This window comes from Drosophila santomea, chromosome 3R (assembly GCF_016746245.2).
Source record: "Drosophila santomea strain STO CAGO 1482 chromosome 3R, Prin_Dsan_1.1, whole genome shotgun sequence".
Lineage (NCBI taxonomy): Eukaryota > Metazoa > Arthropoda > Insecta > Diptera > Drosophilidae > Drosophila > Drosophila santomea.
The window spans coordinates 28762474-28781608 of NC_053019.2; the positions used below are offsets into that span (position 1 = coordinate 28762474).

The 19135-nt window shown below is 40.2% G+C and overlaps 1 protein-coding gene and 1 long non-coding RNA gene across 13 annotated transcripts in view; one reads left to right on the plus strand and one right to left on the minus strand.

Annotated features, from left to right (window-relative positions):
- The window catches only part of LOC120454188 (polypyrimidine tract-binding protein 1), a 128575-nt gene that overhangs the window by 91559 nt on the left and 17881 nt on the right, over positions 1-19135 (minus strand). For all 12 annotated transcript variants that reach the window (XM_039639281.2, XM_039639274.2, XM_039639271.2 and 9 more), the window contains one exon: positions 11659-11757. In XM_039639281.2, coding sequence (XP_039495215.1) covers positions 11659-11748 — 90 coding nt within the window. In that variant the 5' untranslated portion in view covers positions 11749-11757. Of the gene's footprint in view, positions 1-11658; positions 11758-19135 lie in introns of those variants that run through there.
- On the plus strand, positions 121-885 carry LOC120454191. The gene is made up of 2 exons (XR_005616599.1): positions 121-310; positions 379-885. It is a non-coding gene; the product is annotated as an uncharacterized LOC120454191 (long non-coding RNA).

Sequence of the window (19135 nt, forward strand, 5' to 3'; positions counted from 1 at the left end):
CTCTGCTCATCTATCCTTTTTTAGAGTTAAAAGCAATTTCCGTCGAACTGCGTGTTATTCTTTAAAAACTATTTAACCTTTAATTCACTTTGTTAGAAAACACTCGCTACACCTGGAAGTTATGTGTCAAAACCAAAATTATCGGGCTGACATCAACTAATTTGACTAATTAACAGCTCAATAACATTTTGCTAAACAACTCCCAAATTGCCCAATTAGCTGCCTAACGTTTACCGGCAACAAATCAAAGTAGAGAGTTTGAAGCGGGTTGGAAAAGCAGAAATCATATAGTCGCAAAATCGGATATTAGGTGAATAATAATTCTCATGAATTATAAACAATACTCGTATTCTTCCTTTAAGGGATTATCTATTATAGCTCTGCGTGACTTGCACAAAAGGGTCACCTGGCCAGGCGGGTTAAACAGACGCTGTTGCATTCACGAAAGTTAAATGTGCCATATACTTTGTTACTTCTGCATATTCTGGTGCCGCTAGGAATCCATCTGAAGTCGGGAAGGCCAAACCACAGCTAGCTCAAATCCCACGTGGCTGACTATGGTGTATTTATTTTGGAGACTTTGAAAACTTGTTGAGGGCGTGGCCACCCCTAGACGCCCACTTCAACGGCACAGTGTGCGTCTTTTTGTGCACGTGAGCGTGTCCCATAGTTGTTGATGTCATTGTCACGTATGAAGTGCCATCGACTGACACAAATGAAGTGGCAGCTATTAGCTTTAAAGCGAACCAACAACGATGTTGCTTCCTAGGCATGAATATACCCTTACACACACACAGCAGTCAAGCGGGCTAGGGTTCAAGTGTGTTTTGGTCATGCTGGAGATAATCTCGAAATATAATTGAAACTTTTATTAATAGCGCTAAATATTTAACACAATTTACTAGGTGGTTAGGTTTGAAACCGTGATTCCAAAATGTACATCTCAAAAATAACAAGTCACAAAACACAGAATTTTGTGTTTTATATTCCGTATTTGTGTACGGTATTTCTAATTTGTTAAACGTTGGCCTCATCCTCGCACCGATTGACATTTACTGTGGCTACGACAAGATTTCACTTTTTTAAATTTCTTCCTTTCGCCTTTTATGTTAGTAAATTAGCTTAACTAATACATCAAGGATGTTTCAGGCACCGCTGAATCTTCAGCTCCTTCTGTTTCTGCTGCTGCATAATTTAACATTTTTCTGCCACTTTTATTCAATTTACACCACGTATATCTTCAGTCTCTCCCTCAATGAGGTTTTTCTTCTCGAGGCTTTCTTGTCTTTGGTTGAATCCCACAAAAAAGGGCTAACTGACTGGCTGGTGTGTTTGACGCCATAAAAAATTTACTTAAATGGTAATTTACTTGCAGTTGTATTTGGTAATCTTTGCTTTTCCTTTTTGCTCCTTTTCACCTAGGCAAATCTGCTCTGCTGTGTACTGGTACTGGTGTCTTCCGACACATTGTGCTTTGCTTGCTTAAGAATTCCTTTTGAAAAATTGAATCCCTAGCATGCTGGACTAACACGAATCCATCCAGCAAACCCCCATGATTGTTTATCCACGCAATTGTGTCCCACTCTCCGTTCTTTCCAATTCCTGTGTGTGCTCGTGCATTTGTCTCTGCTGCCATGAGCACCAATGGGATTTTGCTGCTTATCTCATTTTCTGCATATTTTATCAAAATGATGATACATATTTCACGCTTTGTGAGCGGATAGTCGCTCCTTGAGAATTTAATTCTAGTTTTGACTGCCTACTGACATTTCTGATTTCTGATTATATGGGCGTAACCCTGCGGACAGAATCGAACCAATGTGGTTGCATTTAGAATCTTAAAAAAAAATTAGGAAGGACATTCTAAAAAATGTTCCTCGGTAATATTGAGCCGCTCCCATTCCAAAATCCGATTAAAATTATTTTGCCCTAAACTCCCCACAAGAGGAAAAGTCAACTTAGCTCTTACACACGCAAGAGAAGCTTCACTTGATGTACACATGTATGGGAATGAAAATCACTTAAGCGCACAATCTGTCAGCCATATGACCAATTAAAAGTTTTAGCCCTAATACGCTTCATTTGATAAAGTTAGCCAAACAGAGAAAGAAGCAAAATTGAAGGAGGGTTCTCCAATAGAGGAATGAAAGGAAGAAAGAACAACTTTGAGGGACATAAAAAATACAAGAGAGTGAAAATAAAAACTTTGAAAGGCATCTAAAATGACCTGAGGAAGCAAGTTTTGTAGCTTATTGAAATTTATTGAGATTTATACATAATCTGTGCGGCGTCTGAAGGAAACTTTCACCCAGCTGTCAATCACAGTGCTGGCCACCTCCTCCAAAATATTGCCCCCGTCCACCCAGAAACCAACCTCTAGTGACCAATAAAAGCGACAGGCACAAAAACATTTGATGAAATGCAGAGACGACGAGGTCGTCATCTGTCCAGGAAATAAGCGCCAATTATGCCACCAGCAAATGCGTTGTGACTCAGGTTTGGTTTCAGTTTTTCGCAGCAGGAAGCCGGGTACGGCCATCAGCTGGTTGGCCAGTTAGCGTCCCCAGAATTCATTTCGTTTCGCTTCTTCCAATTTCAATTTCAATTTGCTGCATGCTGAAATGGCCATGTCGCCGTCCCCATCTCCTATTCAATCCTCATCTTTATCCCCTTGGAAGGAATCCCCAAACCGCTTTCTTTGGCTCTTGTCCCAAAAGCGTTTCGACACTGAACCGATGGATAACGGAACTCAGCAATATCTATATTATATGTTTTGATTTATTCTGAAAAGCAAGTTTTGCATGGTTTCAGATAAAAAATGTCGTACGATAGTATTTCAGTGGAACTGTGCTGTCTAATTACCAGCTGAAAAATATACTTAAGAGCCTTTCATTAAAGTTTTAGGTTCTTTGTTACTTTAAAGTTATTGAAAACTGTTTAACTATTCCGATTTTGTTTTCCAGTGTACGGGATTGCTCCATATTTTTTTGCGGGTGTACACCGATGCGGGGAAGTATCTGCTTGACCAAGCGCACACAGAACGCCGGCGAAGAGGTCCCGTGGGTGGGAGTGGAGTTGTATCATTTTGTACGCACTTCCGCTGGCTCGTAAAGGGATTTTCCTGTATCTTGCATCCGGCCGGCTTCTGCTCCTTCTGCTGAAGCTCAAGCTTCTTTCGGTTCTTCCTATCCTCAGCGTCTGTTGCTGTCTGTCATCTTGCGCCAATGGGTCATCCATCTCCCGGTTCATCCCCGATCCGCAGGCCGCAAATGTTTTATTTATGTGTGGACAACTACGTCGATGGCGGCAAAGTTTTACTTAAATATGCGTGGACAAGAGGAGTTTGGGAATCTGCAGACGCCGTAGCAGGCAGGTGTGTTTGCCCCCATCGTTCAGGCAGGCATGTGTGATTTCAGCCTTTGATTGAGTGGAGCTTTCCCAAATCCGCAAAATAGATTTCCCAATTGACACATTTTTATCTTTTGGTCCTCTTGTGCTTGGCCCTGATTTTCCAAGCACGTTCGCTTTGCGCCTGGTTAATAAGATTTTAATATTTATACTAGCATTTGTCTTTCTGTCAGTTAAAGAAATCAAGTCAAATAAATTTAATTAATTTTTATTTACTTCTCAGCGGAAAACGACTTTATTTAAGAAAACCGCCTAAAACTTGAAGCGCTTGAAGGATAATAACGTTGACCTGCCCAGGCGTTTATTCATTTATATTACTCCGCACCTCGCACACGCCTTCTACTTCTGCTTTATTTGCGTTGTTGATTGTCAACATCAATTATTTAACTTTGGCCTAAAAACTCCTTGGAGCCTTCGACCGTTCCCCGCCCACTCTTGTCCCGATCCTTTCGTGGGTCTATTTAAAAACAGTCAACTAAGCGCACATAAAACTTATCACGCCTGAATTTGTCAGCACAAAAGCCAACGCACGAAGAACCCAAAAGCAACCCTTTTTCAACTTTTAAGCATCCTTTTTCAACTGTCTCCCATTTTTTCGGTTGCCAGTTAGTTGGAAAATTTGCCGAGGCTTCGATGCTTCGCACTTCATTTTTTGTTTGTCTTGTTGAATGCTAAATGCAAATGTTTTGCATACTTCATGCCGTTTCTACGCTTTTTTTACACGCAACGGACGGGTTGGGTCTTAAAAGAACTGCAGGGTGGTTTTGGTGGTTTTGCATGAGAAAGGGTGATGGTAGCCACTTATAACAAATTGCGCGAGCTTGGCAACAAAAGAAGCACCCCTTTAGAAGCCGGAAAATAGGCGAGAAAACTGGTTGCAAAAAGGAACAAAAACCAATTTACTCTCACTCATTTCCCGCTATTCAAAAAGTTTACATACAATGCACAATACGTAGTATTACGCTGAAAATCTGCAATCCAAAGAAAAGATGGAGGCATCTTTTCTTATGTTTTTTAAGTTTAGGGAATCCGTTTTTTGTGCACACTCGAGTTCAAGTATTTCACGCCAAACCTCTGACATAGACAGGAGTTGGCTGCATGCAATTCATTCTTTTCTTTAATATCATGCTTAATTTAGCGGCTTTAAAAGTTTTTGTGGCCAAACTTTGAAGGCGTATGTAGTTTTGAGTAATTAGGCAATTATATAATGGTTGCGCTACATCAAGAATACGACATGTGTGCTTGTGATACCCAGGCTATACATTATACCAATTTCCCAGTATATTGAGATCTAGCCTGGTTTCCACAACCAAGAATAATATGACTTTATGGCCAAGGCACGCCCAGCTCTGCAATAATCCTCTCATTGGGTCCTGCAACACCCTGCACTGCGATGGAATCCAAAAGCAACCAAATCAGCAAACCAATAGAGCTTCATGAACTTTTTAATGCTATTAAGGCAATTTGGTGCATTAGATGGCAAACGAAGGAACTAATTTCGAATTTAATATTTCCTATAATCAATACTATGTAGAATGTAACTTTTTTTTGTGTGTAGCCACAGCCAAGTGTGTGAGCTGTCATGAGGTTTTATTAGAAATTGTTATCGCAGCGCATGTTGCAGCTTTGGCTGATGCTGCCGCGGCTTTGCCACTGCACTCGCTGCTTCGACCCAGAGCGCCTAAGTTTTGATTTTTATCTGCCTGCGAGCGGCTCCTGCTACCACCCGACCAAACGTCGGCTGAAAAGCCCAGCTTATTGCCCCATTTGCTATTTGCTTTTGGCGGCTGCGACGGAGACGGCTTTGGCCACAAGTGCTTTGTTATCTGCGGAATTAAAAAACGTCGCCATATTGCTGGGTGGAACAGCGGATGCTTCTCTGGCTTCTTTGAGTGCACTTTTAGTGCCATAATTCAGAAATCGTTCCAACGGCTGCTGCAAGTGGTGCTGTATTGAATACCCACGAGTCCGCTTTTATTATTGCAATGTAAATACAAATTTATATTGGCGTCGTAAAGGTAAAATAAGGCCAAAGGAAACCTTAGGTGCAGATCCGATCCTTAAGTGCACATATTTACGGCATTTGGAAAGCCCACACAAATATGGGCAAATCTCCAGCGAAAGCAATCGCTTTTCCAATGCCAATATTTGTGTTTGCTTTCTATGTGAAAGCCAATCCTGGCTGTGGTTCTTGCTGCTGTGCCTGCGTTCTTTTTATGATTTTGAATTTTATGTGTGGTATTACGAGACTGACAAAGCCAGATGATTAAAGAATAAGGAAGGGTGAAAATACAGGAGAAACTACATGGCAGTCTTCATACACCTATTTAAATTGCCGACTGCATTTTTATGTTATCAATGTAACAAATAATAAGATGAAAAATTCTTTAAGACGATATTTTCTAAGCAACGAAGTGGCTTTGGTTTAAATAGCCCAATCAGCGTTGAGCAAAGGTAATAAACACAAAGGATTTGCAGAATAATCTACCCTGCCAGACATGAGAAACGCATTGACTATTCCACTCGCCATAAACATTATAATACTTGAACCTACTTTCCAGACACCCATAAGTGTACAGGGGAATATGTGCACGTAAGTCGAGTAAAAATTTTATACCACCACAGGCCACCTTAGATGTGTAATAAAGAGAAGACGCCGCCAAAACCGAATCATAAACCAGAATAATAATTACCCCAGGATCGGAAGAGCTCACTCTACAATAAGGGATGGCAAGTAAATTTATTGATGTGTCTGCGCCTAGAAGTCTACATACTCACAGCCCAAAGGTCGCGTTGAGCCCTGGCAGCCATAAAAAGTTCACATAATAATGTCAAATGAGTTACAACAGAAGGCAACGTGGGATTGGAAAAGGGGTTTTTGGTAAGAAATCGTGTAGCCGCACTTTCCCCTGATGACTGTGTTACGGATGGCATCCTTGCGGTCGATTTCGGTTTTTATTACAAATTTATAGGCACACATGCAAATAAATCGGAGCAAAGACTTTTTGTCTCAAGGTGTTGGAACCACACCATAAAAACTTTCTCCACGACTGTATAGAGTTTCGCTTTCAATAGAAAAGTTTTTCGCAAATTTCATAATGCTTATTTGGTCAGTCAGACAGACGGTGTGTTTGCGCTGCCCCAACACTTTGGTAGCCGAAAGTTTGGCGTCGCATTCTGTTGTTTGTGTTTCAGTCTCAGTCGGTGTGCTTGTCTTTCCCGTTTTTGGCCAACAAGTTTCCATTGCTCCTTCGGCGGGCACACCTGCAGACAAGGACAACAAAGGATCTGGAGTCCTGGCAACGGTACCGACGACACTTAAGCTCATCTAATGCATGTGTCCGTTTGTGTTTGTTGTGTCCACATTCGACAGCATCGAAGGAGTTGGGACGCGTCCTTTTCGGTCTGCCTTGATTCAGCAGAGAAGCAATCTTTCTGCTGCACACGGCGTGAAAATCGCGAAAATAAATATTGAACTGTAAAGCCAAAGTAAACAGGAAAATGTTTCCAAGGATGTGTGTAACGTCGTTACCACGGGGGCTGTTAAGGGTTAAAGCCGCTTTCCTCTGTCGCACCTGTGCCTGGTAAGTCCTGCTTTGACTATGCTCCCCCGCCGGCGCTAAAAGTGTCCCACAGTAATTGGCTTGTTTGCGGAAGGGTTTTCAAGTTTCAATCGACCATTGGAAAATTTGTAGAGCAGTTCAAATTTTTATTACGAAACGCCCTACCTTAATTTAAATAATCTATAATAACAAATATGCTTAGTTTTTTATTTGTTGCAAATAACACGAGCAAGTTGATGAATTGGGCAAGCAGAACTTATTTAATTGTAGTAGTAGTAGAAATAGAGAACCCCTAAATAAGTTGTAATTAAAAATTTATTAAAAAACCCACAATTGACAAGGACATAAAATCACACAAGAACAACAGTCGAGTACGAAGACGCCGTACGACATTACGAGCAGAAGTAGCCACGACCCTTTGAGAAACCGATAGGGTGTTTCCCAATGCCCTAATGGAAATTAATGTTTATCCCTTTTCAGTTGTCAGACACATGAGCTACGCATAGCGGAAAGGTACACTAAAAACATTTAAGCGACTTCCTGCTTAATTCAACAACACAATTTTTTTCCTGCGCCAATGTTTAAATTTACTGTCGAGGGATATGAATTCATAGCCAAACATCTTTAAATATTTTTCATTTTATCATCATTTATTATTACCATTATATAGTATAAAATAATCAATATATTTTTTGAAGTGTTCGCCTTTGCTTTCTAGTCATCCTAAAAAAGAATATCTTTCTCTTGCGTTGGTTTTACAACCAAGTAGGCTAATCCCGCAAACTACAAGGCACTTATTAAAGGCTACACCCATTTTGTAAAGCTCACTCCCTTCCTTTTAAGTTGGGTGCCGAAATAGTTTGGACACGCACAAAAGCGCGCTTCACAAAGTAATATAAATAATAATGTTTTGTGCTCCCTGGGTTCGTAAACGAGGGAATAATTAGTCTTTGCCGTTAGCCTTTGTTGTTATGCCGGGTCTAATGGCCCGACGCAATTTTGATTTTAAAAGATGGTCATGCGTGCATGTCTAATGTGCCAGGGTCCTTAAGATCCGGTAAATTGGCCGCACTTCCACTCTGCTCCTGTGTTGTGTTCGGAATCCTTAACGCTTCTAAAGGAACCAAAAAACAAAACGAGCAACTGAGTCAAGAATCAAACCATCAGCAAAGGACAACAAAGGACAATGTCCTTGATGGGTTCGGGTGTACTTAGGACTTGATAAGTGTAAGGGTATATTAACATATAGAAGATCACAAAATGTTATTTAATGATAAATTGGTCAGCTTTAAGAATTGAAATTATAATAAGTGACACAAAATCTATATCCTCAATTTTCGTATTTATTTTAATTTGCTAAAATAACCAGAGTAAAAAATAGTCGAGTTCTTCTTAAATTTTTGCATGCGGTTACGTGCGCCACGGAGATTTGGTCATGGATTTGGGATTACTCAAGCCGACCGAGTCTTCAGCCATAGCCTTATAATTTCTTGAAAAGATGTTTTACCTTTTGTTGTTCTTTTTTTCTTACGCAGAAAGGCAAATATTAAGTGGCATGCGAAGACGGGGAGGCAGAAACTACTGGCGGCTCTTTCATGATTTTTTTTTTTGTTTTTTATGAATTACAATAATAAAGAAAAGGAAAGCGCATATAAAAAGTAAAGGCAAGGGAGCAAAATAAAATCATAAAAATTACAAAAGGTATGCACAAAAAATGAGCAGAAGAACCGGAGGGCAGACAACTCACGAATGCGTTCAAGAAAAATCACCGTAATAAAGCCAAGCGTCTGAGGTCTTCGGTGTGTCTGAGTATGTATGTATGTTGCAAATAAAACAATTTGAGTGGAAATAAAAAATAAAACAACATTTGCCCGTGATGGGTTAAGCACAGAACGCCCGAAAATAAAAGTGAGGTGCAATGTACGGTAACGTAGGGCAGCTGGATTCTCAGGCAGGCGAACATTACCGAACAAACAATGCGTCCTCGTCGAGGAATAAAGCACGTCTTAAATTAATAATAAGCAGCATAAGAAAAACAAATACCAGTACCTTCAGAGGAAGATGAACCAAGGGAGATAAAGGTGGTCGAAGGGCGAGAACTTATATAAGCACTTGAAAAAAAAAACATGAACCTGAAAATCACCACAATAATTATTAAACAACACGTGTTCCGATCCTAATACTTTTACGAAAGTACTTGGTATTTTGTTTTAAGCTGAATTGAAAGAAATGCTTGTATTATTGTTCTGAAAGTTAAGCTGAAATATAATAATTTACTTGTCCTAATGTCCCTGTATATCATGACGCCAGTGCAACAAGTTCGGTTCTGTCAGTGGGAAAAAGTGGATTGTATAGGGTGCTGGCATCATTATCTGCCTTCCACTTGGCAAAGGGAATATCTGAGCACACCTGAGTGGGCCGGACAAGCGAATGACGGAATTCCTTAAGCTTTAAGGCCTTCGAGACAAATTACATCAGCCAACATTGTTTATGCGTTCTAATCCGCAACTAAACTAGTTGTGAAAACAGGAAAGAGATATATATTTTCCTCATTTAAATGTGGCTCAAGAGATAGGGTGAGCGTGTCTTAAATATTTTTTCTAGATCACAGCGTTCATACGGGGAAATTATAATTTGGGTATTACAACAATCGTATATCTTAACGTGATCAGTAGATTCTAACACTATAAAATTGCAGTTTTTAGTTTACTGGTCAGGAAAAAAGAAGTTCCTTTCCGGATTCATCAAAAAATAACGCATTATAAACTAAATTTAATACTTAAACAGGAACTGCAAAAGAAAGTACAGATCACCCCTCACGTTGCACCCCATAAAAACCAGACTTTTTCATTGTCTACAGTATTTCTTTGTTATTAAATATTACTTTCCGGCCTCACCTTTACACGGCATTTTTTAACGCCCTTTTTATGACCAATGAAGAAGCCCCTAGCCAGCCTAACCCACCCAACCAGTCCCTTTGGATTCACCGCCCCGCATGATTTATGCTGCGCGGTCAAGTGTAAGTTCTACCGCCGGCACCTTGGGGCAGGAAATTGGGTTTAACAGCAGCAGTCAGCGGGACCTGGGAGCTTGTTTAATTTCAGCCGATTTTTTCTACCGTCCACCGTTTTATATTAAATTTTTTTTGTTTTTGTCCCTACCGTTTTTGTTGCTTTTTTATGGACTGGTTATCAGTGGACTACTTTGCGTGTTGCGATTTGCCTTAATTAGTCGCGTCGGCAGATCAGGATATTTACCGGACTGGGTGGGTACATGTTCAGCTCATAATTGTGGATATCTGTCAGCAGTTAAAGCGCCAGTGGCGTTTTCTTTATCAGTGTTTTCGCAATTTATTGGCTGCTCGTTAACCTTTAAACTGATGCAGATGGATAATATTATATGTATATAAAGGACTCTGGGTGTTTTTTTTTTATAATTGTCATGCAGTCGGGTTATTCGAATCCAGTTTTGACGTCCAATTTTCATATAGTGTTTCAGCTTTTCTGCGTACGCGACCTTTTTTTTCATTTGAACATTTGTTTGTAAACTTTAATGGACTAATTAGGTATGGCAATTTTCACAAGAAACCGCATACAGAAAATTCACACAAGGTTCAATTATTTTCTGATGTGACTAACTTTTCTAATTTGTCTTTGTGGAAAAAAAATTAATTTTGTTAAAGATAAAGTGCAAGGGTTTGAAAAAGGGTGCTTTCAATTAAAAGAAAAGAGCAGCACGAGGGATTGAAACAGAAATTAAAAGTCCATTTTTTTTTTTTTTTTTTTTTTGAATCGGGTTATTTACCACCCTGCATTCACCTTTGATACCCTCTGAGGGGTGCCCCTCGCTAACGAGCGCCCATTATGCAAACAATAAGCACAGCTTCCTCTTCAGATAACAAACCACAAACAAACGAACGTACAAAAATATCCCTCCTGTGACGAAGAAATATTGGGCATACGACACGCATCCTGCGAGTGGCTTTCATTCAAAAATAGATTTATGTGTAGCATTTAAGCGAGGCAAAAAAAAGTAAATAAAAAGCAAAAGAGCACAGGAAGGACACCCAAACAATATCAAGAAAAATGTTCAACAGCATTTATCAAACGTGACGCAATCCGTGGGAATGTTTAAAACTCTTTCTCCATTTCCTCACATCTAAATCTGCTTGACATCATTATTCTTTAGCAGAAACAAACAATGTGAAGTGCATTTCGGTATCATTAAAATGTGATCACTTCGTATTAAAGCAAAGGCAAATGGGGGCGGAAGGGAGATGGCCGACGGGACGCCATCTTGGGGCAACAACAGTTTGATTTAGTGCCGCACATTATTTCACGTAAATATCTGTTCTGGGTCTATACAATGTGTGTATGTTTTGCAATAATGTCAACAATAGACTTGGCTCTTTGACATGTGTGGGCTCGCCGAGTATGTGTGCTCCACTTCGTTGGCTACATTTACATTTTAGCATTTTGCCCCACTTGTTGACTTTCTGCAATCGAGTTCCAGCAGATTTGCATGATTTTCGCATTTATGCGCTTAATTTACTATTTATTAATGGAAAGCATACCAATGTTTAAGTAGAGGTCCCCGGAAGGCAAAGGAAATGGAAAGGAAAGCAGGAAGTGCGGACGAGAGAATGTTGCCGGCATGTTTAATGTAATGTGAGATTGGATAAACTTACCTTAACTCCAATGTGAACCGGTGCAAATTCTGATTTGTGTATTGAAGGAATTGGTATTGGTAATTGCATGGGAAGGGGGCAGGACATCATGGTCGCTACCTGTGAATGCAAACAGAAAAATAGACATGTTTGTTAGTTGAATACGTATTGACGATTATAGGAACAGAGTACTGGGTCTACATAAGAAGGTGAGAAATTAATAAAAACTTTTGTTCATTAAAATATAAGTGCCTATGACCTGCGAGTTTAAGATAAGAAATCCTATGATCTACACTTTTACATATATATTTATGTTGTAGACTTACGGTGAGACTTATTTTCGTTAGTGGCCTAAGTCCTTGTAAAAACAATGACCATTGGGTTCGCTGCAGATCGATGAAAAAGCTGTGGCAGATTTCCTTTGGGCACTTAAACTTTGACACACACACACCGCCCCCTTTTAACCGCTATTTTTCTGTAGTTTTCAGTTCACCGTTGGCATTGCAATTTTTCGCCCTTTTCAATTTCACGCGTTTTAATGGCAGCCAGCGCAGGAATTACCCCCACATTCTTGCTCCCTTACCCACACAGGCACTCCCACACATACAAATGACGACCGCATTGAATTACATTCGAAAATAGGACGAGGGACGTAGGGGGGCGTGACCATCGTTTCATTTGGCGCCCATCATCATTGTCATTTCCGCTTTTGCGTAACGATGTCAACGTTTTTGATGGCTTCATTTCGTTGCGCTGCATTTCTTTTTGGCTTCTCGTTTCGGGCGCCAAATAAATCATAGCGTAGTCTGCCGTTTCCCTGCTCCGCTAACCCCTTTCTCCGTCCTGCACTCAACCAATAAAAATTTTTTGAAAGAAAAAGGCAGCGAAATAAAGAGCGCTGCGAACTACTCAGTACGATGAGGAATGAGTGGAATGGGACTGGCATACACAGGAAACAAAGCCTACAATTGGAGCAAAATCACCAAAAGTCGTAGTTTAGCTAGTGTGTATTGGCATTATTTGTTATTACTTATACTTTAAGTTGTAGGACAATGTGACTTGAATAGGAATAGGCTCAGCTTCTTTCAGTGTAAAGCAAAACGTAAAAATTTAAATGGTATGACAAAGTGGCACATTTTGTCCAAACTTTTGCTTCGAAGTATTGGAGTAAATGTGTTTTGGAAAAAGAGAGAACAGCAAAAGTTATAAAAATTGTTGCAAGCGCACTAGTCCGACAATTTTTCAATTTCCTGCTTCTCTTCTAAGGCGTATGCATCTGGCCGAAATTCCATGAGTACAAAATCAGCAGTTCTCTGCTCAGAACTCTTAAAAACGGGACGGCTAACAAATATAGTATTCCATTTCACTTGTCAGTAAAGTGGCACCTCTTTGTCGACGCACCTTGGGAGGTCCAGACAACTAACCCATCCGCCTTTTGCCTCCTCAACAATCAATGAATTGTCAACGGCATCGATTACCGAAAACACACCAAAACAAAACTATTTTTATCCCATTTTTTTCTTATCCCACCTGTGACCCTTTTCCTGGTCTTAAAGCCTTTATTGTCAGCCGCCTGTCAGTTTGTTTACGCATTTTACAGTAAATTGCTCTAAGTGCTACAAAAGTGTCATTTACATGGGCAGCCCGACGAACTAATTAAGTGATTTTCAGTATACATATTTGTTGTTCCGCAACTCTGTTTCCCCTATAGTTACTCGCAGCCATCATTATCAAAAGCAGTGCGAGAGTGCAACGGAACGCGGCTAGTCTAGCATTGTAATGACGACAACAAACGGAAATTAACGCTAGCTGACTGACTTCAACATTGTAGACGGGGTTTTATGTTAACACGCGACACAACAACGGGAATTGCAAGAGTCGATGACGAAAGGGAATGCCAAGAAGAACGGGGGTTTGAGAGCGAAGATTGACAGATGAGGGGAAGCACTCACAAATGGACATGCCACATGGAAACCACATGGATGTGGAAAGTGCTCTTGGCATTAATACCCCAGGCCCGAATTTAAGCACTAAAATTTATAAGAAAATTAAGCACGAAAACTGATATTAAAAAACTCCTTTCCAATTGAAATAGTTGTAAGTACCACCTTAATACATGGCTCCCATTTGATCTTTGTATATCGGGATTCTACTGCCTCTTCCAACCGCCGTGTCTTCCGATCCTGGGCGTTAATTTGTCCAGTTTTGTGGTGGACAACCATGGCATTCTAGAAGGATAATAAATGTAATGTGGCATCAATGAAAGCGAAACGATGTATCGGGGCGGTTGCTTCCGACGCTGTATTGACAATTAGACTTGAGGGGAGAGGAGACTGCCCAGTCACCCACGAAAACAATGATTAATGAGCAGTTGCAGCAGCAAGAGTCATACATCATTCGGTTAAGTTCAGCTGAGCGAAGTTGAAGGCCGAACAGTGGGAGCAAAGTGAGACGCAGCATGGATTGCAACGACAAAAGCAGCTCGCAACTGTCACAATTGCAACCTGCAACAAGTTCATGGCCCGTCGTCTCCTCGTAGAGCTTTCCACTTCACCGAGCATGCGCGGCTCATCCACAGCTGCAGGCAACAACGGCGGCTGAAGCTATAACTGCAACGGCAGCAATAACTGCAACAGCTGTGCCAATGCGCAGCAAACCAAGCGACCACTTTTGCACGAACCATCCACTGGGAAAAAAACACCAGAGCCAAGATACAAAACACCAAATAAAAATAAATATCTAGCAAATTGAATTTACCAGACGGCTTTATCAATCTCTTCTCAGCAATTTTCAACATCTCTAATTTCCTTCCACCAGGGTCCAGACAAGATTCTGTTCATTATAATTGGCTTTCCAAGTGCATGTTTAATGAATCGGGAGGAGACCGCCACGCCTCTGGCACTGATATTGCATATTGCGCAAACACAAAGATTAATGAACAGGTGGCTTTACTCAGGCCCTGTCTGCTGGCTCACCTGTACTTAGCCCAGAGCATTGAAACTGGGCATAAGTACAATTACTTCCAATCAATTTGCATAATCAATAGAGTCTTATAAAAAAGGTAGAACAATTACCATCTCTCAATCAATACTCTGCCACTTGGTACGTACTATAAACATGAATTATTTTCGAATAACGTATTTTCTACAAAATATAGAACTACACTATAATTTACTTGTCATTAATAATTCTTTTGCTTGGTTCGAAAACTTTAAAAATGAGTAGACACAAGTACATTTACACATCTACCAATAACATTCTTTAAAAATACGAAAACAAAAATTATACCCGTTACTCGTAGAGTAAAAGGGTATACTAGATTCGTTGAAAAGTATGTAACAGGCAGAAGGAAGCGTTTCCGACCATATAAAGTATATATATTCTTGATCAGGATCAATAGCCGAGTCGATTTTGTCATTTGCGTATTGGTCTTGTAAATTTCTATCGTTTTGCCAAAAAACATGTATTTAATCGCACCACGCACCCCGCACCACGAACCCCGCACCCCGCACCCGCACCACACACCCCGCACCCCGCATCACGCACCCGCACCCCACACCCCGCATTTCTTGTCTATTATTTTTTTATTATTTTTCATATTATTTAATTATAATATTTATAATAATTTAGCACCTCACACCAAAAACTGTCAGTGTGGACATTTCTCCTTTTGCACTTCCACCAGCTGAGTAACGAGTATCAGATAGTCGAGAAACTCGAATATCTCTTGTTTTAAATTAAACTTAAAGGTAAATAATTCTAATACACTTGTTGCTTGGCAGGGGCAACACATTAAAAACCAAATCGCTTAGATTTGTGACACTAAGAAGGGCCACCACCATCTCAGCCACCCACAGGCATCAGCCTCAGACACAATCACAGCCACAAAGCTGCCACAGTCGCAACCACAGTGGATGGCTGGCAACAATAACGAAATCCAGCCAAGAAATTGTGCAGATTTAGCATGACAAGTGAAAGTAAATAAAGAGAGCTGGTGGGAAAGCAAAGAAAGGACGAGGCCAGCCTGTGACCAGGGATTTTTTCTCATATTGAGCTGGCACTTTATGCAAAGAATATCGCCCATATTTCACTCACAAGACTCGGTCGGTGTTGGCTTAATGCGCTGGGAAAACACGCCAAGAAGTTGCATGCTACAACGAAACGAACTTGTTGCAACACAAAAAGGCAAAAAGAAAAATAAGAAGAAAAAAAGGACCGGAAAATGGGAATGGTAAGACGGCAAAATTGAAAAGCGAAATGTGGGCATTTGCATAAATATCGTCCGTTGAAAATGGGCGGGTAATGAACGCGGAGCGACTGTGATAGTGATAGGATCAGAATCATTCTGATACTCTTATTAGATAACTAATAGGGCCTTAGCCTCGGAATGAATTAAAAAATGCAAATTTTACTTAAAGAAACAAACATTTACTCTTTATAAATAAAATAAAGTTAACCAATATCTAATTACGCCTTAAATGAGATTCACTCAAGTAAAAAAAAAATTGTTATTTGTTGACAAAATTAAATTTATTTTAGTACCAGCCGTTTGCTTCAGCCAGATCGTTGGCAGCGCTGTCCTAAAGATGACCTCCTCATAACAGATGCTCGATACTGCTTGCTTTATTCAGCTATGCATTTTTGATCTGCAGCTCAAAAAGTGGGAGTTGGGGTGACAATTCGTGTAGGCAGACCAAGGACTTAACGGGATCCGTGCTATTCCAAAACTATGGAACGCACAAGCAAATGTGTTGAAAATCCTATTCTGTTAAGGATTTGTTGTTAGTGTTGGCGCCTTCGCAGTGGCTTTTGTTGGTCCACACATATGTGCGCGTGTGCGTTTCTGGGAAGTGCATGTGTGCGGTTTTGTGTCGCATCAAATTGCATTAGTGCTGAAAGCACCAACAACCAAGAATAGGCAAAGCTAGTGAGGAGAAAATCCAGTCTCTGTCTGTCCCCTTCCCCGCCTCTCTATCAGCTCTCAGCATTCTACGTCTCATCGTCCTTTGTTTGCTTTACATCAGGACATCGTCGACGGATTTCGCCTTTTTGCATTCTGATCTGATCTACCACTCACACTAAACCGCTGCGCAGCTTTTATTTGGCTGACTCAGAAGGAGGGACGTATGGAAAGGGGAAGGCAGGGCTAGGGCGGTAGGCAGTGTGAAATGGCTGTAATGCCGCTACTTTTACCAGGCTTTGAGAAAGACTCCACCGGCAGGCAAGGCGGCTCAGGCTACAAGAGTATGTTGCTGCACTGAGCAACACAACGCGTTATCAAGAGCAATTGATTCTTTGTTTCATGTGATATAATTGATACCGCTCACGAAAAATTCGCAATTCAGCCTTTACATTGAGTAACTTTTGCAAAATGGTGCATCAAAATCAACTGGATTGCTTTCCAGAATTCATTATCATATTTCATTGTTGCACGCTAGACTTCTGGTTTTATTTAAACTAATTTGACAAGGTTGTTGCAGCACACAATTTAAAACAATTTTATCACCCTAATTTACGAATGAATCTACATTATTTATCTCAGTGCCTCGGCACTCTGCACGTTGCATTCAGAATGTTGCCTCCGAAATCTAAGCCTAGCTCCCAAGGCTGGCCAGTAGCATCATTCGTCATTTAGCACTCGTTGGGTGACACAGACGGCAGCGCAGTATGTGAAATTAAAAATTTCTACGCACAGTGGACTTAGGTTTTCCCATGCAATCACAGGTTACTCACAAGGAACTCAATTCCTCTTGGGCCACACACCATAGAAGCAAATGAAGTTCTGCATCAGAAATCAAAACTGCAATTGCAATCGACAGCGATAAGGTGTTGTAATAGCTTTTTGCGCGGATGCCTTTTCCATTTTGGTTAAGACTGAGAGCTTCATATCTTGGGAAATGGTAAAATTAATCCTCCTTCTAACATTGTTATGCTTTTTGCATCGTTCCATTGTATTCCACCTTTCAATCATTTTTATCTACGGGGCTCTATGGACCAAGTGCACATATGCAGTCGCAAATATAACATCCACACACCTTTTCAACATTCATCTTGGGCAGCCGCCAACTGCAGACAAACATTTTTCGCAAATTAAATGAAAACACCCGACGATATTGGGGCAACAGCTTCCACCGCTTCTAAGGGAAGCTTAAGTTCGTCTTACCACATTGTTTCTTTCTTTTACTCTACTTTAGAAAAGATATGAAAAATTTATAAATTATCCTTTATAAATTTTTCGAATATATCACCATAAAAAATTTTCAGATTCGTGCCTTTTCAGTAAACTCAGTCATTGGTTTTGCACTCATTTTTCATCCACTTACTTTGCAATTTATTAGTCAGAAAAACAAACGCAAACAATATGTAGCAGTGAAAACAAAAACCAAACGAAAACAAAACAAGAAAGAGCCCTCCAAGCTGAGTTTGTCTGTAGAATCGTGTGCCAAAATTCGAGACGAACAAAGCATTTTAATGAAATTAGTATGCTCCTCCTGCACATACTATAGAATCGGGTTCGACTTCGCAGCAGCTGTTAAGCCAATATACATTTAAAAAATGTAAACAAAATTAATTAAAAACATCGAGAATAGTTTAAAAGGCCAATAGAGCCATATAGATTTACACCCAGCATTGTTATATATATTAATAACAAGAGAGAATGATAGCTCTGGAAAGTTGAAGCTTATATACCATTAAAATAATTATATGTACGTAACGTAACTACATACAGATAAGCTGGTGATTACAGAATAAGAACACTATTAAAAACGACAAAATTATGATATAATTTCTTTTCTAATGTGTTCAAAAAATTTTTGTTCTGTTCCCATACTTTATATAGTTGTCTGATTTTTAACTTACATTGTTCTTACCAAAATCAAGATAAATTAAAAATCAAAGCACAGAAAAGGCTAATGTTTATGAGATTGACGACTTTGGGTTCTTTAGATCCTTTTACGTACACATCTACAAAATTGGCTATTAATAAGAGCTCTGCCGCCTCCGTTTTTAGTTGTCATGTTTAGTATATTTGTTGTTTGTTGGTGGTTTATTTTTTTGTTCATTTTTGGTCATGCCGAGCAACGAGTGTTAATGACATCTGGACAGCGTGAACAAGTTTCGGGACCCGAAGTGACTCTTTTTGGTCTTTCTGTCAAGCATTGAGAAATGTTTGTGCATGAGAAATTGCCGGTCTGAGCCGCTGCAGTAGACACATAAATTCTCATTTAGCATCGTCAAATTAATGACTTCAAAATGAGACCTATCTGCCGCTCCTCCGAACCCGCAGTAGCAGAGATTCCGTGAAGACTTGTTATTACGGCACAGCTGATCGAGCGCTTACAGGTGATGAGCTCATTACTAAGTTGGAAGTGGAAAATCTTGTCGAGCAACTTACGCGGCTGCCGGCCGGCAAGAGAGCACCAAACACAAATATGTATGCATGTATGTATAGTTATTGCCTAACGCACTATTATGGCGTGTGTTTGCTAAGTCCATT